Raw genomic sequence first — 22,776 nt, forward strand, 5'->3', positions numbered from 1 at the left:
ATGATAAGCAACTGCATGCTCATTTATAGGAAGCCATTTAAGGCCAGCCACTTTTATGTTGCATGCCATCAAGTATCGCCATCACTTTTTGAAGAAAATTAAAATATTCTTCAAGATCTGTGTTCTTCTGCCCATATTGACTTATTACCCTGTCATAAGTCATTCTAATTCTCTTTTTAGTTTATTTTTCTTTTTTGCTACTTAATTGTCTGTTTGCTGTTTCTTTGCTGTTATTCATCCACTCTTCTGCAATACTCATTTCCCTCTCTGCTTTAAGTGATGGTGATTGTCTCATTAACCACACTAGATTTTGTTGCCTTTCCATCCTGGTTACAGCCACGTGAGCTAAGGAATCCATGAAGAAATGTGCTATTTAGATGCTTAAATAGATTTGTAGGAATTTCACATGATTTTGATGAAGTGGAATACTGCTTGATGTTGACTAATGTTTAATAGCATATACATTGAGCAAATAAAATAAAAATCGGAGCTTTTCTCCTCGGGCCTCCACTGAAAATGGACTTGTATCCAGCTGGACTAGCCCGGTTAACAAATGTAAAATAAAATAAATAAATAAAATAAACTAGGACATTATCTGATATTCATTTTTTTTGTATTTTCCTACTTAGGTGAACATGTTGCTGAATTTTAAATATAGTCCGGATGAAGAAGAATGCCCTGTTCCAGAAGAAATCCGTGATGAACTGCTTGAGTTTCATAATGATCTCCTTTCTCACTGTGGTAAGGAATGTCTCCATCCTCATATATTTTGTAACCTTTGGGTATTTATTTTGTGCAGAAGGTGGTGGAGGAGTAGTTATTGATATTACCAATATGAACTTTGTGACATATTTCCTATATCTTTTGCCCATAATATTAATTATATTAATTATATCTTAGGTGGCCTTTTATACCTGGATAAATACCAGTTCAGCTTTGTAAAAGATTGGCTGTCTGCTCTGCCCTGTTAAGTTTTTACAATGGTTAAGAAGAACATGGATAAAGGGCACACAGTACATTCTGCCTCCCTAGAACTTGAGAAGACATTTGATGCTATCCCTCCACAATGGGGAGTATTTACAGACTCAGCATTAACATATACTTAGGTTACTGGATAACTAACTGGCTATCAGATAGAGCACAAAGTGTAAAGGTGTGGGGGGGGGGTTGGCATTTGCTCTACACAGAAAAATGTCAGGGCTCAGTCTTTGGCCTCCTCTTTTGTGGCAAATAATTCTACAGCGTAAAAGCTGATATCAAGCAATAATGTCTAACCGAGTTTGCTGGTGATTGTAAACTGAGTGAGTTTATCAAACAAAAAAAAACAAGTTAAGTTAAAGACGCATTCGTACTTAATATTTTAACATTAAACTCACAGACATCTCAGTCACTCAGGTCATGTTACACGAACCCTGCAGCTCTCTCACACACCCTTTATCCTTATTTCATTCTTCATTTAGTCTTGTCATCCCCTTTACTTATTGCCTCTCATTCATCCTACTTCCTTAGTTCCTTTGTACTTCTTATCCTTTCTGTTCCTCTTCCCTCTACATGCCTCTCTCATCTTTTCTCTGTCCTCTCCTGGTGGTATCCTTTCTTGCAATTTTTCTCACATGCGTCTTCTAATGTCTTCATACCTCTCTTTATAATAATAATATGCTGCTATCCCCATAGGATAAGCCATCTCAGTCGTTATGACTACATATTTTTCATAAAACTCTGTTAAGCATAATTCCATTTTTCCATATATGTCTTGATATTGTTCATAGGTTCATACTAGGCTGTCTGCCCTAGGGCATTTATAAGCCTAGCCAGAGTGTGTTTGGCTTTCGCCACCTATTTTAAATTAATTTTGCTATGCCCTTTTTCGAGGTTAGTATACTGTGCCTCTGTCTAACAGTGACACAGAAGTGATACCCGGGGTAAACCTACGATTTCCCATCCACTCATCCAGATTCCTCTTGAAGAGACTCAGTTAGGGACTCTGCCTAACCTGGACTGGGATTTTATTCCAGAGTGAAGGGAGCCTCTGGGTTATGAATCTGTCCCTCCAGCATGTCCTATTTATTTCAGTGCTGAGGTTCAAGTCTCTCGAGCGCGTAGCTCGATGGGATTTGGATTTTCTGAGGTGCAGCATGTCCATTAATTCCGGGTTGGACATGGCTTTATACGTCAGGCACAGATCGCTTCTGAGCAAGCGGTATGCCATTGAGTAGAGCTGGAGTTTCTTTAACCGGGCAGCATATGGCATCTGTTTGAGCCCTTTGATCCTCTTGGTGAGGTACTTTTGGGGTCTTTCCAGTTTCTGCAGGTGTCTGGTAAGGTACATCCCAAAAGGGGCATTGTACTCAATTATGGGCCTGATGAGGGATGAGTAAAGAGGCACGATGACCTCCCCTGATCTAGATGTGAATCCCTTCATGATTAGGTGGGCTATATAAAATGTTTTATAACCAATTTGGCCACGTGGTTGTCAAATGAGAGATTGCTATCAACTTGGGTCCCCAGGTCCCTAATTACTTCTTCTGTACTTAATGGATTACCACCTATGTGGTAATTTGTGGGCACTTTGTTTTTGCCAGAGGGGATGACTATACACTTTTTGGCGTTTAGCTTGAGGCCATGGCTCTGGCACCAGTTGTCTGTTTCTATGAGGCCCTTTTGGAGGATGCTTGTGTCGGCTGGAGAGTCAATTATGGCACCCAGTTTGCAGTCATCTGCGAACTTGGTCAGCCACAGTCCTTCCGTGTTTGCCTGTACCTCCGAGAAATATATACCGAACAAGAGAGGTCCCAGGACTGAGCCTTGTGGGACGCCACTTGTAACTGCTTTGGAGTCTGACATGGCTCCAGCAATTCTAACCATGTGGGTTCTGTCCTTGAGCCAGTTTGCAACCCTTCTAATGACATAGGGATTTATATTTAAGCTGGTGAGCTTATCTATAATGCCCGAGTGGGGTATTGTATCGAAGGCTTTTGCGAGGTCCGGGTAGGCTGTGTGGACCACCTTCCCCTCGTCAATGGCCTTGGTGACTGTTTCAAAGAAATCGACTAGGTTTAAGAGGCAGGATCTGCCCTTAACAAAGCCGAACTGGGTAGGATCCAGTGTCTGTAGGTCCCCAATATCTTTATTTATGAGGTCCATGATGATCCTTTCCATAGCTTTGCAGACCAAGCTAGTCAGGCTTATGGGGCGATAGTTTCCAGGATCCGTTGAGGCACCACCTTTGTGGAGAGGGACCACTGTTGCTGTACGCCACTCTTTGGGTACATATCCTGTAGTAAGGCTGAGATTGAACAGTAGTTTTATGTTTGGGTTTAGCTCTTCTTGGAGTTCATGTAGGATGCAGCCCGGAACACCGTCTGGTCCCATTGATGCTGTGTTTTTTGCTTTGGAGAGGGCGGCTCTTACCTGAGCATCTGAGATGTCAGGGGGGCAGCACTCTGCTGGGATAGATATTCGCCCTTTTGGTGGAGAGGTGGGGGAGTTTGTGCTGAACCTGTCAGCTAGGATGTTGGCAATGTCTGTGGGTTCGGTGTATTTTTTGTCATTTTGGACTAATTCTGAGCATATCTGGGAATTCCCACCCAGGTTCCTAACATAACTAAAGAAAGCCTTGTGATTATCCTTAGTGTCCTGTGCAATTTTTCTCTCGAAGCTGGCTTTAGACAATTTTATGAGTGCCCGTAGTTTTTTGCTAATACTGATCAGAGATGCCTTCCCTTTTTGCTATTTTGCTCTATCATGTAGTAGCTTCCTCCTTCAATTGTATAGTTTGTTTATGGCTGGGGTCCACCAGACAGGACGTCTGCCTTTGGAGGATTGGGTCTTGGTTTTATTTGGGATTGCATGATCCATGCATTCCTGAAGGTGTTCATAGAATGCGTTTATAAAGGATTCTGCGGTCTGGGCCATATTTTCCACAGGCCCTGGGGCTTTGAAGGATTCCACCTCAGTTTTGAGGAGTGTGAAATTTGCTTTAGAGAAGTTTTTCACTGTGGTTTTCTGGGCAGGGGGTGGGGTCGGGATGTGAATATCCAGTGAGATTAGTTTATGGTCTGATCTTACCAGTGAGGGATACACTTCTGGTCTGGAGCATAGAGTCCCCATGTTGGTGATGATCAGGTCCAGTATGTTTTCTTCTCTTGTGGGAGTGGTAACAAGTTGTTCCATAGCATTTGAGTTTATATATTCTAGGAACCTTTGGGCTAGGGTGTTGGAGCTAGAGTAATGCTCCCAGTCTATGTTTGGGTAGTTGAAGTCGCCCAATATAATGGTGTTTGGAGAGACCTTCATATTTTCCAGTGTTCTCAGGAAGGCCGAGTGGGGTTCCTGGGTTTGGGAGGGTGGTCTGTAGCAGGCTATAAACTAGAAGGCAGTTTTACCCACTGTTAGTTGCACATGGATAGTCTTTGATGCTTCGTGCTGTGCCACCTACCTGGAGGTGTGGGTATCTTTGACCAATATCGATACTCCCCCTCCTTTTGTGGTTCGGTCCAAGTTTTGGGGCCGAAAAGCATGGTATGAGGTATAACCTGGTAGTGCTGGGGTGCTCTCGGGAGCCTTGAACCAGGTTTCTGTTACTGCACAGATATTGATTTTCTCCATGCTAAGGAGAGTTTCGAGTGCGTGCATCTTGAGGTTTAGACTTCTGGCGTTGAGTAGCATTACTCTTAGTTTCTTATCCCTTGTGATACCTATGGAGGTGGGTTTGTCTTTTGAGCTTTGCCTAAAAAAGGCACTATGGGGGTAGCAAGAGCCTTTGCCAATATCCGAAAGCCCAGGGGTGACAGGTGCAAGTCGTCCTTAGCGAAGCATCGTGGCTTGTCGAGCATGTCATCCCAGGCTGACAGGCATTGGATCCCCTTTGAATGACACCAATACTTAAGCCAATTGTTGAAATTGATCATCTTGTCTTCATATTGTGGCATAATTCTTGGTGAGGGTAAGATGCTACTCAAGGTCAGGGTCATACCGGCCTGGGCTATATGCTCAGAGAGCTCTTCTATGTCTCTTTTCATGTAGTCCAGGGAGGTACGTCTCAGGTCATTCACACCAGCATGGACAATGACTGAGTCATATTTGTACTTGCCTTGGAGTGACCTGAGTGCGTGTGTTATGTGGAGGATCCTAGCACCTGACAGGCAGCTCACCGTGACCGTCTCCTTGTTCAGCCTGGTGAGTGGGACGTCAGTGTATCTGACGATAGAGTCACCTATTACAAGTGTATCAGGTGTGTTGTTTAGCCTTAAGGGCTGTGACTGTTCGGCACACTGGCTTTGTGAGCTATGTGTTGCACGTGTTTTGTTTTGGGGTAGCGGTTGCTTGGGTGTCTGCTTTGGAGGTCCCTGCTGCTTAGGCAGGTTTTTATTTAGAGCCTGTGAGTATGTTTTTTGTGTGTTTGTGTTTGGTTTGCTGTCGTGGTAGGTCTATGTGAGACTGGAATTGTAGTGAGTGTGGTTTCTTTCTCCTCCTGACTGGTTACGCCAGTACTGAGTTGAGAGAGCTTAGCCTCCAGTTTGGCTATATGGTTGCATCTCTCACATGTGTTGGAATTTGTTGGGAGGAGGAGAGGGTTGTCTGTGTACATGAGGCAGTTGTAACATTGCCTCAAGATTCCCAGATTCACCAGCTGGACTGGAGAGGAGATTGACAACTGACCTTTGGACATGCTAGAATAGTATTGGGAATTCCTTTATAATTGAAAAAAGGGCCAATGGGGAACAAGGTACTCAAGGGTAGTTTGTGAGGGTGTAGTGCTTTTAATTTTTTAGTGCTGACTTAGTGAGCAAGTGCCAGGTAACTTAAATGCAAAAACGACAAACAGTAACTGTCTTTCAAGTGAAACAAGGAAATAAGTACAGTAAGCAATGCAGATATCACTAGGGATCCACAGAAGTGCTGAAAAGCCGCATTTTAGGTGGAATTAGCGTTTCAGGGAAATAACAAGCATATAAACAAAGCTAGATTCAGCAGGCCTGGATCTAGTCTGTGCTACAGCAAACAAGGTGTACCAATTTCAGTAAGAAACAGTTCAAATATGCAGGCACTATAAGCCTTTAACCAGAAATTCCCAGCTCAGAAGGGCAGAGTCCAGCCTCTCCTTGTTAACTGATTCTCGAACTAAATGTTGTAACATATTCTTGCATCTTTAAATATGTATATAGATTTGTTTTTTAGCATATCCTTGCATCTAGAAATATGTTTTATTGGTTACTTTTGTGATCATATTCATCCGGCTGTGCCTGCAAATGGTCTATTGACATCAGTGTACTGCCCCGGTAAACAAATAAAAATAAATAAATAGATAAATAGACCTCATGTTTTCCAGTTTATTCACAGCCACATAATAAACACACTGTGTAAAGTCAGCAAAACAAGGAATCCAAGGATCATAAAAAAATAATATGGCTCCTACGATGAAGCTACACGCATTGTCTCACACACACACACAGGTAATCATCAATGTTCCTTGTACAATTATGCACATTCAGATGTTTGCTTGCAATAAAATAGGCATACAAATACATAACTAATAACCAAGAAGAGTATTTCTGCTTACTGCTGTGAGAACCATATAGTACATCCCATTACAGCCCCATGCCATCCCAACCTTTTAGATGAAGAATTAGAGACAACGACTCAAAAGTCTGGAACAGATTTTAAATCTTTCTTTTGTATACTTAGAAAATTGCATTAGAAAGCATTTTCTGAAGGACACAAAGTCTAAAAACCACACGTCTGTCATTATTTAGTGACTGCTACCCACAACAATTTGGCAAAAAAAAAAAACAAATGTTACAAAGAACAAACAACATAATTCTCAACTTCTTTACTCAAGAATTCTGTACAAAACCAAAAATAATAGAGGTAGGATGGAACAAAGGCTTCAAAAGAGGCAAGTTTTAAATACCATTGTTATTTTTATCTATTTGTTAAACTGGTGGACATACTGGAGATGGTGTCCCTTTTCAGGGGTGACTCAGGAATACTTTCTAAGTGACTTGCCTACAGTAGGCTATGGTGGTGGGAGGAGTCAAACTTTGTAAATTTGGCTACACACACACACACACACACACACACACACACACACACACACACACACACACACACCTTAGAAGCCCCTTTCTGTAAGCTTTTTATTCATAGAAATCCTTTGTACTTTGTTCTTCGTTTAATTAAAATTAAAAGTGCTGGTTCTAACTTTTAATGGAATGGAATTGGCCAAGAGCACTACCCCAAGCTTCCTCACAGACCAGATCTGCTCACACATTGGGGGTTAATACTACACCCCAACATATAGTAATTGTAACTGACAGCCTGGATGATTCTATTTTGATAACTTGTAAGCACTTGTTCCATGAGGATGTGCCACAAATATTTAATGAGGCTAAAAGACCTGCAACTAATAAAATCTTACATTCACAAGAACAGCGGTCCCGAAAGGGTTTTGACCTCAGTGGCTTTGAAGTATTTGTGTGAGCTCCTTAGAAATGGTGTATCTTACATCTCATTTTGTTTGCCCATGGATCTCCCTCTTTTGTCTCTTTTTGTGGTCAAACAGTTTCTGAAAGAAGTGTTGCATTTTAGAACCCCTCAAAAGCAAATTCCTCCTCCCTGGGATCTCAACTTTGTTCTTGAAAAGTTGACCTTACCTCCTTTTGAATCTGCCTCTCAGGCTGATTTATAGTTCATTACTTGGAAGATTGTTTTACTGATTGCTCTGACTTTTGAGCTGCAATATCTCATGTTTGGCCAACCTATCTGATTTTTCACAAACACAAGGCTGAGTTGCAACTAATCAGTCATTCATGCCTAAAGTTGTTTATGAATTTACCATGAATCAAGCTATCCTTCAACCAGTGTTCTTTCTTGATCCAAAAAACAAGTGAGAAAAGATTCTTCATACCTTGGATGTGCACAGGCTACTGACAGAACAACAAAACTATTGCATGATGGTTGTCCTCTAATTTTTTTTCTGTTACTCCAACCATGGAAAATCTCTTGCAGGCAAGGTTCACAGACTATGCATGGCCGAGATGAGTTTCAACCTCTTTGATTTGGATTTGTTTTTTATATGGTATTGTGACTGGCTGCAGATTTACTCTTGCTAGATGATTCTGGCTTCAGGTACTTTCCTCTCCTTCTTTCTGGAAGTGTAGAAGCCTGACACTCATTTCTTGTGACAGCTAAAGGCCTCCCTCTCAGGATATGCTCAGCCATTCATCTGTTACAAGAAGGGAGAGGGAGGGAAGTGTGAGCATTTGAAAACTGGCCAGTACTGGGTTATCTTGGCAGATAACCCAAAATGCCACTGAGGCAGTATGGAATTCAAACATCTGCTGTTACAGATAAGTAAGACATATGCAACTGTACTTTCCACTGCAAGAGAGAGTCAACAGCTGTCAGGATTTCTTGCCAAATCAAGGATGTCCAACCATCTAACTTTAGAGAAAAACTAATCACTTTCAGCTTGCTGTCTAAACTATTCTATGGCAGTGACTTCCTTCTGGTCCTTTCTTCAAACAGTACTTCTAACAGGAAAATATGTAGAACAAGTGTGTCAAATTTATTCTACTAAACCTGTCTAAAACCTGTCATTGCAACTGGTAAATGGAACCGAATTAGACCCCTTTTGAAAACTAACTCTTTCTTACTTGGTATCTTCAGTTTGTGTCTGTACCAACAAAGCTGTCTCTACAATGCTTTTTCCTTCAGTTGTGCTCTGCAAGGACTCAGCTTATAAAAATATTCTATAAGTCTTAAGGAATATGGTAGTGTATGTTCTCTGTATTGATGTGATTTGGAGCAATCTGCCTGGGGACATTACATGCAGCAGTAATATCATGGAAGCTAAGAAGAAATTAGTTATGCATAGTATCTTCATTAGTGAGTATATGTGCTACAAGTCCATTAGATAAGTTCTGATCGCTCAAGAATGAATGTTCTATCACATTATCTTATCCAATTTTTACCAATTTTTAATCTATTTACTTCCATCCTTCCTTTATTTCCTCCTTCAAAACTATTGTCACAGGTGCACTTCTTTGCCTAGTGACAGATCATTTAGCAGAAAAGGTTTTGTGATATGCAACAGTTTAATTAGCACATTATACATTTCCTCTGACAATGCCATCTTGACTTTTTTATGTTGTGGTAGCCTCACTGACTGATTTTTCTACCACCAGATGAGAGACTTTCCCATTAATGTGGAAGATCATGTCAAGTAAATGCCATTCCATATGAATAGAGAAGAAAATACCTGAATGAATCACATTCCTAATATGATAACAGAAATTTTCTGCCAGGAAGTGAGGTGTCATCAGTCTATATTCTGGGGTCCCACTTATCAGGTATCTGGGGAACTTCAGTACTGAACCAGTGTAGAATTATTTGTATTCATGTAAGAATTTTCTCTGATCGTTTGCTAGGAAGTAGATTAAATAACTCACCACATTTTCTGCAGTGTTTTGTACTTCTGTGGTTTCCCACTTGGGGTACCCAACACTTTTTGACACTTAATATGGTTTCTTAATTTTTAACACAGCACAATAAATTTCAATCCATTTCTGACATCATAATCTAACAATAAGGGCTGCACCCCTACAGACAAATATACACAGTCCTTAAGTTATGCATATTAAGACAGTGGTCTTTTGTTTCTTTATACCTCTGGATTACTTCCTATCAGTGACATATACAGTGCTTATTAAATTATGCAAATTTCAGTTGCCAGGTTATGAATCAGAACTCTGCATTCATCTCATATTTTGCCTGTTCGTAAGTTTCTGCATTAGCAACTAGATATATTTGTTATTATTGACAAGGTGTTTTTCTAAGGCTGTACCTGACCTGGCTCCTGCTTACACAAAAGAACTGCTGAAACCCTAAATCCCTGACAAACAGCCATTTGTTCTTCTGCTTTATTGTTTGACTTCTCTGGGATTCAAGTGAATTCACAGGGGCTGAACATTTTCAGTGATATCTCCTAAACTTTAAAACACACTACCCGGGTGACTAAGAGACTGCCCAGATGAATATGACTTCCATGCCCAGCTAAAAAATACTTGTTCAGGAAAGCTTGTAGTTCAATTACTTTATTCTGTTGTAGTGCAATGAATATTTGAAAGCTATTTCATATTTCACATATAGTTCTGATCACTAAGATTTATGACAAATTATAATACAAATAAATACTGATTGACTGAATAACAGCTTGATTAATGTAGTATAAATATAAGATTCTGTTTTATACACAATCATAGTTTCAAAATTGTGATATCCAAGTCAGGTTTTAAGCAATTGGACACCTTTTATTTATGCTATTCAAATTCTGAGCCTAATAATGCTGAATCTGGAGATTAACTTCACAGCATATGCATCAAGCCTTAACTTCATGGTGTAGCATCTTGAGTATTAGTCGTAGTTAGTACATTATATTTCAGCGCTGTATGGAGAACATTCAGTTAATACCCAATCCATGCTGGCTGAATTCATCCTTCATTGCTAACTCTAATGTGTGCAGTTGTTGTGATTTTTTTACTGCTGCTTTTCTGTTGGAACTGCATTATGTAGTAATGCTGTTAAATCACGTAATGTGTCTATTTTTTTTATTTAACAAATTAAATATCTTGATTGGTTGGTAACAGGTTTGAGTCTGCATGGCACTCTGCAAACACCATTATGAACTGTGCCTAACATGTACAGTTTGCTCAAAGGCCTAGATGCATGTCCTAAGATTACTGTTCTAAAGAGGCTAGGACAGGCTAGCATGAAGTGCAACCCCATTTTTTGTACTAAAACTCTAAACCACATAGCTGCTTCCACACTTATAAAGTCTTCTTTTGGAAAATACAAGACAGATGGGAAGTGCAGCTGTCCAGGTATGACCTGCAGTTTGTATTGCATGAATACAAGTAGACCATCAACAGGTCTATATTATATGATCAAAGATACTTTTCTTCAAACATATAACAATTGACACCTAAACAGCAAATGAACTAAAGAGCAAACGGCCAGGTCCATGAATTATTTCCGCAGGAAAAAATTCAGTTGGCCGTTATAGGGAATTGCACTTTTCCCCAATGTAGCGCTATCTCGGAGTTGGTATATTTAGTTAGGGGGAGTGTGGGGGGTACAGCCCCCACTTGATTAGGGTTTTGCAGTTTGTGTTTTTTGTGTATGGCCCCGTGAATTTTTCCCAAGGAAAAAATGTGAGGATCTGGCCGTTCGCTCTTTAGTTTATTCGCTGTTTAGGTGTCGATTATTATATGTTCGAAGAAAAGTATCTTCGATCATATAATATAGACCCCCCCATCAATTCAGCTACAATAGCTGTCCTCGTTCTGAGTGACCTTTCATTACAAACTACTGAATTTAGGAATCCAGATCAATGGACCCCATATCTGTTCATAAGATGGCTTGGAAATCCTGACTGTTCAAGCCTGGAAGGATAACATTCACGTCCCCGGGTGTCACCATCAGCAGGGTCGGCCTTAGCTGAAATGGTGCCCTAGGCGAAGTAGTACTCCAGTGCCCCTTAAGCCCCACCCACACCAGTGCCCCTTAAGCCCCACCCACACCATACTCCTGAAACACCCCTATAAGCCACACCCACATGAAGGTCACTTCCCAAGAAAGCCACTCCAGTCATTTCTTTCAGTTATTTAAGTGCACAGGAAGAAAATATACCTTGTAATATAGTTAAACTGCAAGTGAAGTGGAATTTTTTTTAATAAGCCTGCTTTATCTGTTGCTCCTTCACACATTTTACTGTAAAAGTCATGTCCTCAGAAAATACAAGCCCATGTGCCTTCTTTTAAAGGGATGCTTAAGTTAATCTAAACAGTTTAATTTACTTTGGGTAGGTGAGCAAGCCTTACAGCTCAGTGAAAGTAGAATAGCAACCTCTGTCCTCCCTGTGTACAGTAGCTTAAACTACTAGAACAGCACAAACACAGATAGACTTAGCATACGCAGTAAACTTCTCTGTCATTGAAACGGCATGAAAACCAACACTCATAGAAAATGCATCTGGACAGTGGAGGATTAGGTTTACTTTTGAGTCATTTTCAAAATAGACTCCTTGCACACATTTTAGGGCAATGCATACATGAATTTTGCTTTTATTCACCTTCCTGATTGTATTAAATTATATTCCTTGTATAATACAGCACCACTTGTTAGAATGTGTGTTAAAATTTGTAGTTTTAAACATTTAATGAAACAAAGTATAAACCAATGACAAAATTACCCATTTCAGAAAATTTCAACCATAAAAGGCAACCCAGACTTCTGTCATTACAATCCACCAATATCACTCAATACACAATCTCTACAGAGGTAAAATCATTGGAACAATTCCACATTAAAAGAAATCTGTAACTAATTAAGAGGAATGAAGAGGTTGCTACTGGCAAACAACTTTACACCTCAATGTTTCATGTACAAATTCAGTGCCTGTTGCCCTTGCATTAATCTGTATTACATTAAAACATTTGGTAAACTGGTAATATTGCAATAGGAAATGACTAAAACCAACAAGTTTATAGTTAATAGGCATCTCATACAAAAGGAGCAAACTCAGGAGTGTAGAACCCCTATTCCTCCTTGTAATACACCAAATAATCTGCAATCATATGGGTACTGCAATATCAGCACTTCATCTACATGGCGTGGGAGTAGAATCCAAAGCCTTCTGCACCAAAGGCAATTATGCTACTAACACTGCTTTCAAATTCTACAACAGTATGCCATTTAATAAAACAGTTGCACATTGAAAACGCACTTAGCATGAGCAGCAGTAAACTTTCTTTTGAAATGTAATCCCTTGAAAATACACCGAAACTCAATCCCTTGAAAATGCACTGAAAACTCCATTCCCTGAAATGCACTGAAACACACACTCCTTTCTGTCAGCAGTCTGGTAGGTGGTGTAAAGCAGTGGTTCCCAAACCTTTATGGTAATTTTCATGACCAATTACTCATATCAGTATGTGTAGCTCTCCTGTTCCTCCTTAAAAGAGAGGACGCGGGCATCATGAAGTGTTTTTCCGGGATTTAAAGAGGCCATGTAAACTATTCTCATACTTTATTAGCAGAGAAAATCATAGTCAAATGGGACCCTAGGCAGGGTAATAGATTGGGGCCTACTGAGCAGCCCCTCTTGCAGCAACCCCCTCCTCAACCATACCAGTGTTTCGTTACTTGGCTATTTCTCCCCAGTTACTATGAACAATGTTCAAACCTCAGTGTGTATACAATTAGGTATTTTCTGCCATTGAAACAGAATTAAAACCTACATTCAAACGAAATGCATCTGGAAAGTGGAGAATTAAGTTTACCTTTGGGCTATTTTCAAATGACAGGCTCCTTGAACACATTTTTATGGCCATGCATTCATGTATGTGTTCTTTGATTCACCTTCCTGATTGTAATAAATTATATTCCTTGTATAATACAGTACCAGTTGCTAGTATGTATTACATTTGTAATTTTGAACATTTTTCCAGCAAACAATGAAAAAATGCATGACCCAATAATGATAAAACTGCCCATTTCAGAACACTTTAACCATAAAAGGCCACTCAAACTTGTCATTACAATCCACCAGTATCAATCAATATGGAAGGACGACCGCGGTGGTGCAGCAGTTAGCGTTGTCGCCTCACAGCAAGAGGTTCTCCAGTTCGATCCTCAGCTCAGCTGGGGTGCCTTCTGTGCGGAGTCTGCATGTCCTCTCTGTGGTTATGTGGGTTTCCTCCAGGTGCTCCGGTTTCCTTCCGCATCCCAAAGACATGCTATAAGTGGATTGGACATGCTAAATTGGCCCTAGGCGTGAGTGTGTGCGTGCCTTCCATGGAAGGTTGGGCGCTGGGCTGGCAACTCGACACCATAAAACTTCACTACCAATCATGAGCAGACAGGTGATCTGCTGTGGTGACCCCTAACCGCGAAAAGCCGAGAGAGAGTATCAATCAATAAGCACAATCTCTGCAGAAGTAAAATTCATCTGAATACATCTACATTAAAGAGATCTGCATATCCACAGAACAAACAGTACCAGAATTACCCATTCTAAAGACTTAAACCTTGCCTGTGATATAAATAGGACCTGCTGGATAGATAGGTATGTATCCCAGAGACTACCCTGTCTATGGAACAGGCTCCTCATCCATGTAAAGCAGAGTTCCTCCCTAACACAATCCAAGTACAACTTGGATAATTGGATGGGAAACTGGAAATTCATTCCTGGTTTGGCACCTATGTCTCTGATGCAAACAGGTAACCTGTAAATGGTTCATCTCCCAGGACCATGCTTACACTTATCAAGTGTATCAGAACTCATCAGAGATTTGGGATTCATGGCTAGGCTTAAAAAGGCCCTTGTGGTCGTTAGCCTAGTAAACACCTATGAACCTATATGAACTCTAATTCCTCTCCAGAAACAAACACATTTGATAAGTTGCAAAACATGCCTAAACCTTGTGTGGAATCCTTGTAAACTTTAAGATCTAGAAAGGTTGTTATAAAAGCTGAATTTGTAGAATGTCCTTTATGAAAGACAATACCAACTGATCAGTAACTTGTTCCTCACCAAATAGTTCCCAAGTCGATTAATTGTAATTTCTAAAATGTTAAAGATAAGGAGATACTAGAGTAGGAGGAGAACAACTTTCAACTGTTTAAAGGAACAGAGGAAGGAATCCCAGCAGAAGGTACCCAAAAGGTCTCTCTGTAAAAGGTAGACTCCACAATACAGTACGACATCACCTGCCAGCCCTTCCAGAATTACTTTCATAGCAATAATACCCCACTTAAGAACTGAAACTTGTCAGCATCCTTCATTCAACAACAGGCTGCTTTCACATCTGCTACCTGTAAAACATCTTTATCACTATGAGCTATGAGCTATATGTCCTGTACTCTGGACATGTTAAGTGCTATCCACTCACTTTCAAAGAGCACATGTTACTTTCTTCTAGGGTGTATACACAGGTTATTCTGACGCTGATATGGACAGATAATTTACAACATTGCTATTTGTTTCTTCAAAGTGAAGGTTTAACTTCATGGTAACATTTACTTACGATAAGTGATCACTGCAAGATTCAATATGATCTTGTCCTCACATATGCTCCCTCCAAAAATGCTAATATAATATAATATAATATTATAGTAACATTCAAGTTGTGCAATGCTGCAAAGCTTGGCAGAGACAGCTTAGCTAGTTTGCTTACTTTGTATCCTGTATGTAACATGTCATTCTTTCATGCCTCAGCTTCATAAATATACATTACTTAATGATTTAAGGACAATTTTCTCATCCTGTAAACCCATAACTGAATGAGACAATAGCTGACTATTATTCAGTATAATGTAATTATGCACCTGGCTAACTCATCCTCCACTAACAATTAAAGATACTGAAGCCTTCCTTACATGTCCATTTTATGTTTTACAACAGCTGAAAATTGTACAGTTTGGTAGTACATAGCCTTTGCAAAAAACGTTTGTAAACCGTTCAAAAATCTATGAGCAACACCTAAAGTTTAATTCACAATGGTCGACTATAGTTTGCATATACCTTTGGCCTTTATCCCACTTATTTATGGTATGACACACACACACACACACACACACACACACACACACACACACACACACACACACGTCTTTAAATTCCACACACTCCTACTCTGGTCTCGTACAACACACACACACACACACACACACACACACACACACACACACACACACACACACACACACACACACGCACTTTTCTCTCTTATACAGAAGTGAGCAAAACCACTAGTTTAAGTTATGCACACACACACTAGTTTAAGTTATGCACACACACACTAGTTTAAGTTATGCACACACACATTTAGCACAGCAGCACATGCATACAATGACTCTCTCACAAAGCAACACACAGACGTACACACAAGCCACACCATAAAAAAGCTACTTGGTAAACTTAAACCAACCTGTCTTGGCTGCATATAACACACTCAGCATAACAAAACAGAACGTCACATACACAAACTCCTTACCTCAGCCTGCATAAAAACGGAGCTTCCTTCCAGACCAGTGCAGCCTGCATAAAAACGGAGCTTCCTTCCAGTACATGAACACCTCAGCCTGCAAAAAACGGAGCTTTCTTTCTGCGCACTTTTGTGTTTGAATGTTAGCGTGCAATGCACGCATGTATCCTATAGGTCTTACTTCTGTAAAAGTGGTGGTGGGGGGTGCTCGCTCACTCCATCCCCCCTCCCCTCGCTCTGTGGTTCCGGCACCCATGTGTGGTGGATGAATTGTGCTTTTAATTACGGAAGTGGGGGAGGGCGCAGTGCTACAGCTGAAAAGTGAAGAGAATTAAAGCTTGCTAACTCACTTAATTTGCGCCCTTTATGATGCCGGTTTTTACGGCACCCTAGGCGGTCGCCTAGTTTGCCTATGTCTAAGGCCGGCCATGACCATCAGCATACCCAGAATACCTCATACCTATGTCATAAAGACCCAGTATTTTCTAACTTTCTGAGGGTACACTGCCTTCCTTTGTTATCTCATAATGCTTAAGGCATATGCATATTAAATAAGAAATCAGTGGACAGGGCTGCAAAGGGGAAAGCCACTTTATTCGTCTATCCCACTCAGCCATTTGCCAGTGGTGGTGTTTGTCAAGCAGTGATAGGTTGACATCTTTTTTTTCTGCTGCCATCTTATTTGTGCTTTATTTTTTCCTGGTGCATCTAGTCTTTCCCTTTGTGCACACCTGCAACCAGTCTAGAGTTTAGTGTGTGCAGTTCAGGGTTGTCGCTTACTTTTGTGGGCAGCTGTCCATCAAGCAGCCTAGTCCCCTTTAAGGAGCTGACAAGTCACTAACTCCCTGTTCTCCACCAGAAATTCTTTAATACGACAAGCATGATGAAGATTCACACTCGTACCCCTCACCCTCTGACAGATTAGCCAACAGTGGATGATGACTCGTATCAGTCCCAGTCCTGGCTAACTTATCCAGTGCCCAGTTTGCCAACTGAAACACATTCAGCTGGAGCATAGTCTGAACTTCATCTCTTTATGACACAGTGTGACTTTTATTTTATTTTTTTTACATTTGGTAACTGGGCAGTGTCCGACTGGGCAAAAAAAAAAAAAAAAAAAAAAGCCAGTTTTCAGCGGAGATCTGGGGAGAAAAGCTCCAAAGGTTGCAATACTTGTAGTCAGGTATGCAAGTTACAGTACAGAATGATTACTAAGAAGTTTACATAATTACATAGTACAGTATAAATCAAAGTTAATAATAGCTGATAAAATCAAAGAATAAAATCAAACCAAAAAATTTAATTTTACTTCATGTCTTCAAACAAGTAATTGCAGAATAGCATGTCATAATGAAGTCACTAAATAATGAGCATGCCAAAAACTTTTTTGTTGCTTGGCACGTCAACATCCACAAGGAGTCTTCATTTATTACTAGGAAGCAAAGCCCCATCCCCACCCCCATACACATGTTCGTATACTTAATGACCAGCTCCCTCAAATTTTCCAAATTTAATTTTCTATCTTACCCTTTTGATTTAGTGTAGTTGGATGAGACACATTAATCTCAGTAGGCCTTGGGCCTTGTTTTAGGATGCTTAAAAAAATTGGTGCAAATCCTACTGACAATGCCATGCTAATATATGTATAGCAAATCTCCAGTTTTCTAGGAACCTTACAGAATGGTTTGTCGTCAAACATAGGCAAGTACTAAGCTAACTTCCCTTTTAAGCCTATCCAGTTTCCCTTTTAAAGGTGAGAATTCTGTCACTCGGCCACCAATGAACGTGCACATTAATAATACCACTAGTTTGTTAAGCAAATAGGCCCAATAGACTCACAGTCCCTTTTCAGGAGTGGCCCAGGAGCAACATCTGGTTAAGCAACTTGCTCAAGGTCACACAGCAGGCAAATGAGGGTTGAAGGAATCAAACCCTGTACCATTGTTACTTCAGCTTGTAGCCTTAACCTCCTGTGCCAACTGCCACAGCAGTATTCAAAAGCAACAGGTTTGCTTTGCTACAGGGGAACTGACATCATATGTGAATCAAAGGGTTATAACAGAGAGGGAGGTATCTGAAATCAGATAATGGACTCTGCTCATCATTGGAAAGGACACTGTAAATTCTGCATGGTAAAAATGTACCAGCCCTGCAAAGAAAGAATCAGAGACCAACATAAATACTGTGTAATTAGAATGCCAGACCTAGTTCTAAATTATGGATTAGGAATTGTGACCACATTTCTCGATAACCTCTTTGTTTTACTTGCCAGAAAAAGATTGCAGGCATGCACAAATCAGTCTAAATAATCAAACATTATTTATAGATTCTACTGAGTTACAAACTCTATTTTTTTTAACTGTACACCAGATGTAGAGCATTTTTCTTCTCCCTTATAAGCATAGCCACCTACCAGCCTGGACTACTGAAATGACTGGCTTAGGCAAATAATAATAATACTTTATTAATAATAATAATAATGAATAATAATAATAATAATAGTAGTGTTTAACCAGCCAGGTAATCTGAAAAAGTATAGATATAAACCATGATAAATATTCCACTTTAGTTTAAATTCTAGTACATATCATTGCAATATAAATATTTTTAAAAAGTTTGTAACTGCGACATACATAACATGTGCCAGGTTATTCCCACAAGATGCACATTTGATGATGCTCTCTTTATAGCTTGTCTGACTACAACAGATAAATATGCCGAAATGGCTAGCATCTAATAGTGTTTGAAAAATAATTATACCCAAGTGATATTACAAGATAAGATTGAAGTTATTCAAGAATTATATGTTTTGTCGTTTACAGAAGTGCAGAGTTTTATATAGGTCAAAGAATAAATATATATATCTATATATTTTGTTCTAGGTGTTCATATTGAAGAAGAGGAGGAGGAGGAAGAGCAGGATACATCACTACGTGGACGGCTGAAAAGTATTCTGGAGAAAGTGAAAGGACTAAGGAAGAAGAAAGAAGAAGAGACGGAGGCACCACCTGAGGAGGAGCCCAAGCCAAGTCAGTATCTGAAGTGCTTGTTTCATGTGTGCTTTGAAGATGCTATCTTCACATGCATTCTGCTCCCACAGGGGTATATCTGTTCCCATTTATTACCTTGCCCTCACAGATGTCTTGGCATACTTCCAGGCCACCACTTTCTGATGTGTTGCCAGTGGCTGTCAGGATCCCTGTTTTGGCTAAGGTATCTTGCTTAGGACTGAACTGTCCTTGACTAGTGTTTTCTAAACAAGATTCCATTCATAAGAAGAAACAGTACATTGGTTTTATTTCCTGCAATTTCCCCCCTTAAAATATTTTTGAAAGGCAGTGCATAGTGGCATAACAGCCTTAACTATGGATAGTATGCAAACGTTTTCCTGGGAATCATTCTTTGACACCCTATATTTATCTACCTCAGATGACACATTTACCCATTTTCTTTTTATCCATTTTGTCAGTGTTTGAAAAATGACTACAGAGTTAGCATGGCACTAGGGTTTATCCTCAGTTTGTTTAAGAGATGGTATAGACAACTAGTTGTATGGGACAGACTAGTATTATACTGAAAATGTCATCCCATCCAAGAAAGGCAGCTGCCTGCCTGGGAGATGATGAAGTGGTACAAGGTCTTATGCAAAATTATTCATTAACCATCTTATTGCTTGTATCTGGACTTAAGTATCTTTTATGTCATGCGTAGTGTTTTCTAGTAAAAATCATTTAATGAGACAGCAACTTATATATTAGAAGAAGGAGAAATGCTACGCACCACTGCATTGTTTTACACATAAAGAAAATAGGGCTGTACACCATTCTTGTACACCCGACTGCACCTACTTTTAAAATGGATATATCTTCCTAAGTTAATAGATAGAAGCTATAGAGTAACACACACCTGATTTATGAAAACGAAGGCAGATATATATGTACTACAGTTAAAAAAAAGTGCAAGATACTAATGAACTGTTTTGGAAGACTTTGTGTCTGTTAAAGATGGTACTGCCCAGCTCCAGCAAAGCAAGACAGTGAAATACAGTCTTATTGTCTTTGCAGGAATACCTCATGTAACATAATTCAGTTGCATAGTTTGTTTTATTAGAATTTGAAGTTTTTTAGATGACAGCTTACAGTGCCCATTCTGCTTGCAGTTACCTAAAGTGTTTTGTAGCTATATACAGCATCATGTCTGTGCATCCAAGAAGTTTGCTATATGTTTATGTGCCACATTTTACTACAGTTGCTTACATGGGGTTTGGATATTGTCTTCCCCACTAATGGAGTCTTTAGCGGAATCCACTTGTTTTGAGGCTGAAGCAGCTATTGGCTGTGTTTAAGCTGCTGCGTCTCACCTTCACACTCTTTTCACTTGGAGGGCATGAATGCTTTTGAAATAATGCTGTATACTGTTAGCATTTTGGATGTTTCTGGCTGCTGTTCCCTTTTTGGGTAATGGAATTCAAAGCTCAACCTGTAAATTGATGGCATAGATGTCACATAGGAATTCAAGTGCTTGTTAAATTGATGCTAAAGGAAGACTGTTATTTAAGCAGTGTTAGTGCAACAGGCAGTAATCCACTCTGCAGTTTGCAAAGCAAAGCAACATTTTTTATTCTTTAAAAGATGACCATTAAAGTGCACAGCATATTCCGAATTAAAAGTCTGTAAATAAAAAGCCAGTTATTAAAAATAAATAAATAAAATACTGTCTTCACCACCACTTCAGATGAGTACTATCTTTTGAAGTGGATTAGATAAATCAGGAATGCCTCTGATGATATATTAACAACCAAAGAAAGGCAAACAATTTCCAGTCTAAAGTCTCAATACACAGTTTCAAACCGGTGGAAAAAGCAGAGGCTAACAGTATATTCCAACAGCCCAAAAACACAATAAGGCAGAGGACTCCACGTAGAGCTGGTCATATCTTTTATTCAATAAAATCAGAGATAAAACCTTGTATAAGCGCTTTCAGGCTACATGTCCTTCATCAGATAACAAAGAACATCACAACAGACCATTTTTAAAATACAAAGCAACCAATCAGCTTTCAATATTTTACTCTCCTTTTCTTAAGGATGGGTTTTAAAGGTACAACAGCATTAATACCTGGTGGCTTATCCGCCCCAAGCCTTATAATCCATCTAGTTTCAACACATTCCATATCATTGAATAATTCACCTCCTCTAACATTGGGAGTAATCATTTGCATTGCCATAAATAGAAATGTATGATTCAAGTTCACTCTTACATGTTGGGCTAGTGCATTGCGTTCATTGGAGTGTTTAATATCTGACATATGTTGGAATATCCTTGTCTTAAACATTGTATTGGTCTTACCCACATAATATGATTCACAATTCTGACACACAGCTATATACACTAAATTTTTTGTTCTACAGTCTGCATATCCCTTATATGTGTATTGTCAACATGTCCTTGGATATGTAAATATATGTTCTTGCAGAATATATCAACATGCTCTACACTGGTGGCATGGATATGTGTCTATCTTCCTTGTAAATTAATTACCCTTTACAGAATGCTTAGTTTCTTTACAGAGTATATCTTTCAAGTTCTAATTGTTCCTGAATACAAAATTTGGGGCAATATCTAAAATCTCCTTCAAGTTCGGATCCGTATGTAGCACCTGCCAATGATGTTTAATAATTTCACAGATGCTGCCCATATGAGTACCATATTAGTTCTACTTTTACCAGGATAAGGATAATGTGTCGTCATTAAGCTCCAACATGGAGGTGAGTCAACTGGGACATGAATGTTCTACAGTAAACACGGAGGACACGTTTGTTATGTTGGGAGCAAAACCCAAAATTACACCTCCTGTGTTTAGTAAAACTTTTCCCATGTTACCAGCTTCTGTTCGCAAGAAGAACCCACGCAAATGGAGCATGACACAGTATCACGAACAGAAGAGACGGAGAGACTCAGGACGACTGTGGGTGACCCTAATATTGTTTATAACTTATCTGATTATGAGCTCAGTGATGAACAAATGCAAGTATTGAACAAAGGCTTGACTTTTGTATCAGATGCTATGTCTGACCATAGTCAGGTTATTTTAGATGTTTTAAGTTTTGCTAGGAATGTTATGTTAAAACAGATGTTTAAATAAGAGGAATGATATGCTTGAAGTGAATAAGAATTTACGGCAACCGAGTGATTATGTGCTGATATTCTGCCCTGCCATGTTTGTGTTTGTCAAATTATGTGAACAGGAAGTAGAAGAGTATTTTAAAAATGATCAAAAGAAAACATTTTACAATCTGTCTAGAACACAGAGAATGGCACTTTATAAATTGATAGAGAATGAAAGTATCATTTTAAAACCCGCAGATAAAGGGGGTTCTATAGTTGTCATGAATAGAGAGTTCTACTGTATTAAACTAAAAAATGTTGTTAGAGGATGCTATACATTTGTTAAGCTTTATCCCATTATGGTAAAAAATCTGGCAGATAAGGTAAAGAATATTATTAACAAACCTACAAGTTGTAGGCTTGTTGGATGAAGAATTAAAGAATTTTTTATGGATTCAACATCCAATAATACCTGAATTCAAAGTGCTTCCTAAAATCCATAAGAGTGCTACTGACCCACCCCTAAGAACTATTGTTTCAGGAAGGGGATGGGTCACTGAAAATATATCCATTTGGGTTGCATGTGCTTTAAAACCTATATTAGGTCTCTACCCAAGAAT

The 22,776-nt window shown here is 39.4% G+C and overlaps 1 protein-coding gene across 1 annotated transcript in view; it reads left to right on the forward strand.

Moving 5' to 3' along the window:
- The window catches only part of LOC122794026 (ryanodine receptor 1-like), a 2,146,276-nt gene that overhangs the window by 1,030,312 nt on the left and 1,093,188 nt on the right, over positions 1-22,776 (forward strand). Inside the window, 2 exon segments of the mRNA XM_044062140.1 lie at positions 630-741; positions 18,932-19,078. Coding sequence (XP_043918075.1) covers positions 630-741; positions 18,932-19,078 — 259 coding nt within the window.

Source organism: Protopterus annectens, chromosome 1.part0 (assembly GCF_019279795.1).
Source record: "Protopterus annectens isolate FY-2018-M chromosome 1.part0, PAN1.0, whole genome shotgun sequence".
NCBI lineage: Eukaryota > Metazoa > Chordata > Ceratodontiformes > Protopteridae > Protopterus > Protopterus annectens.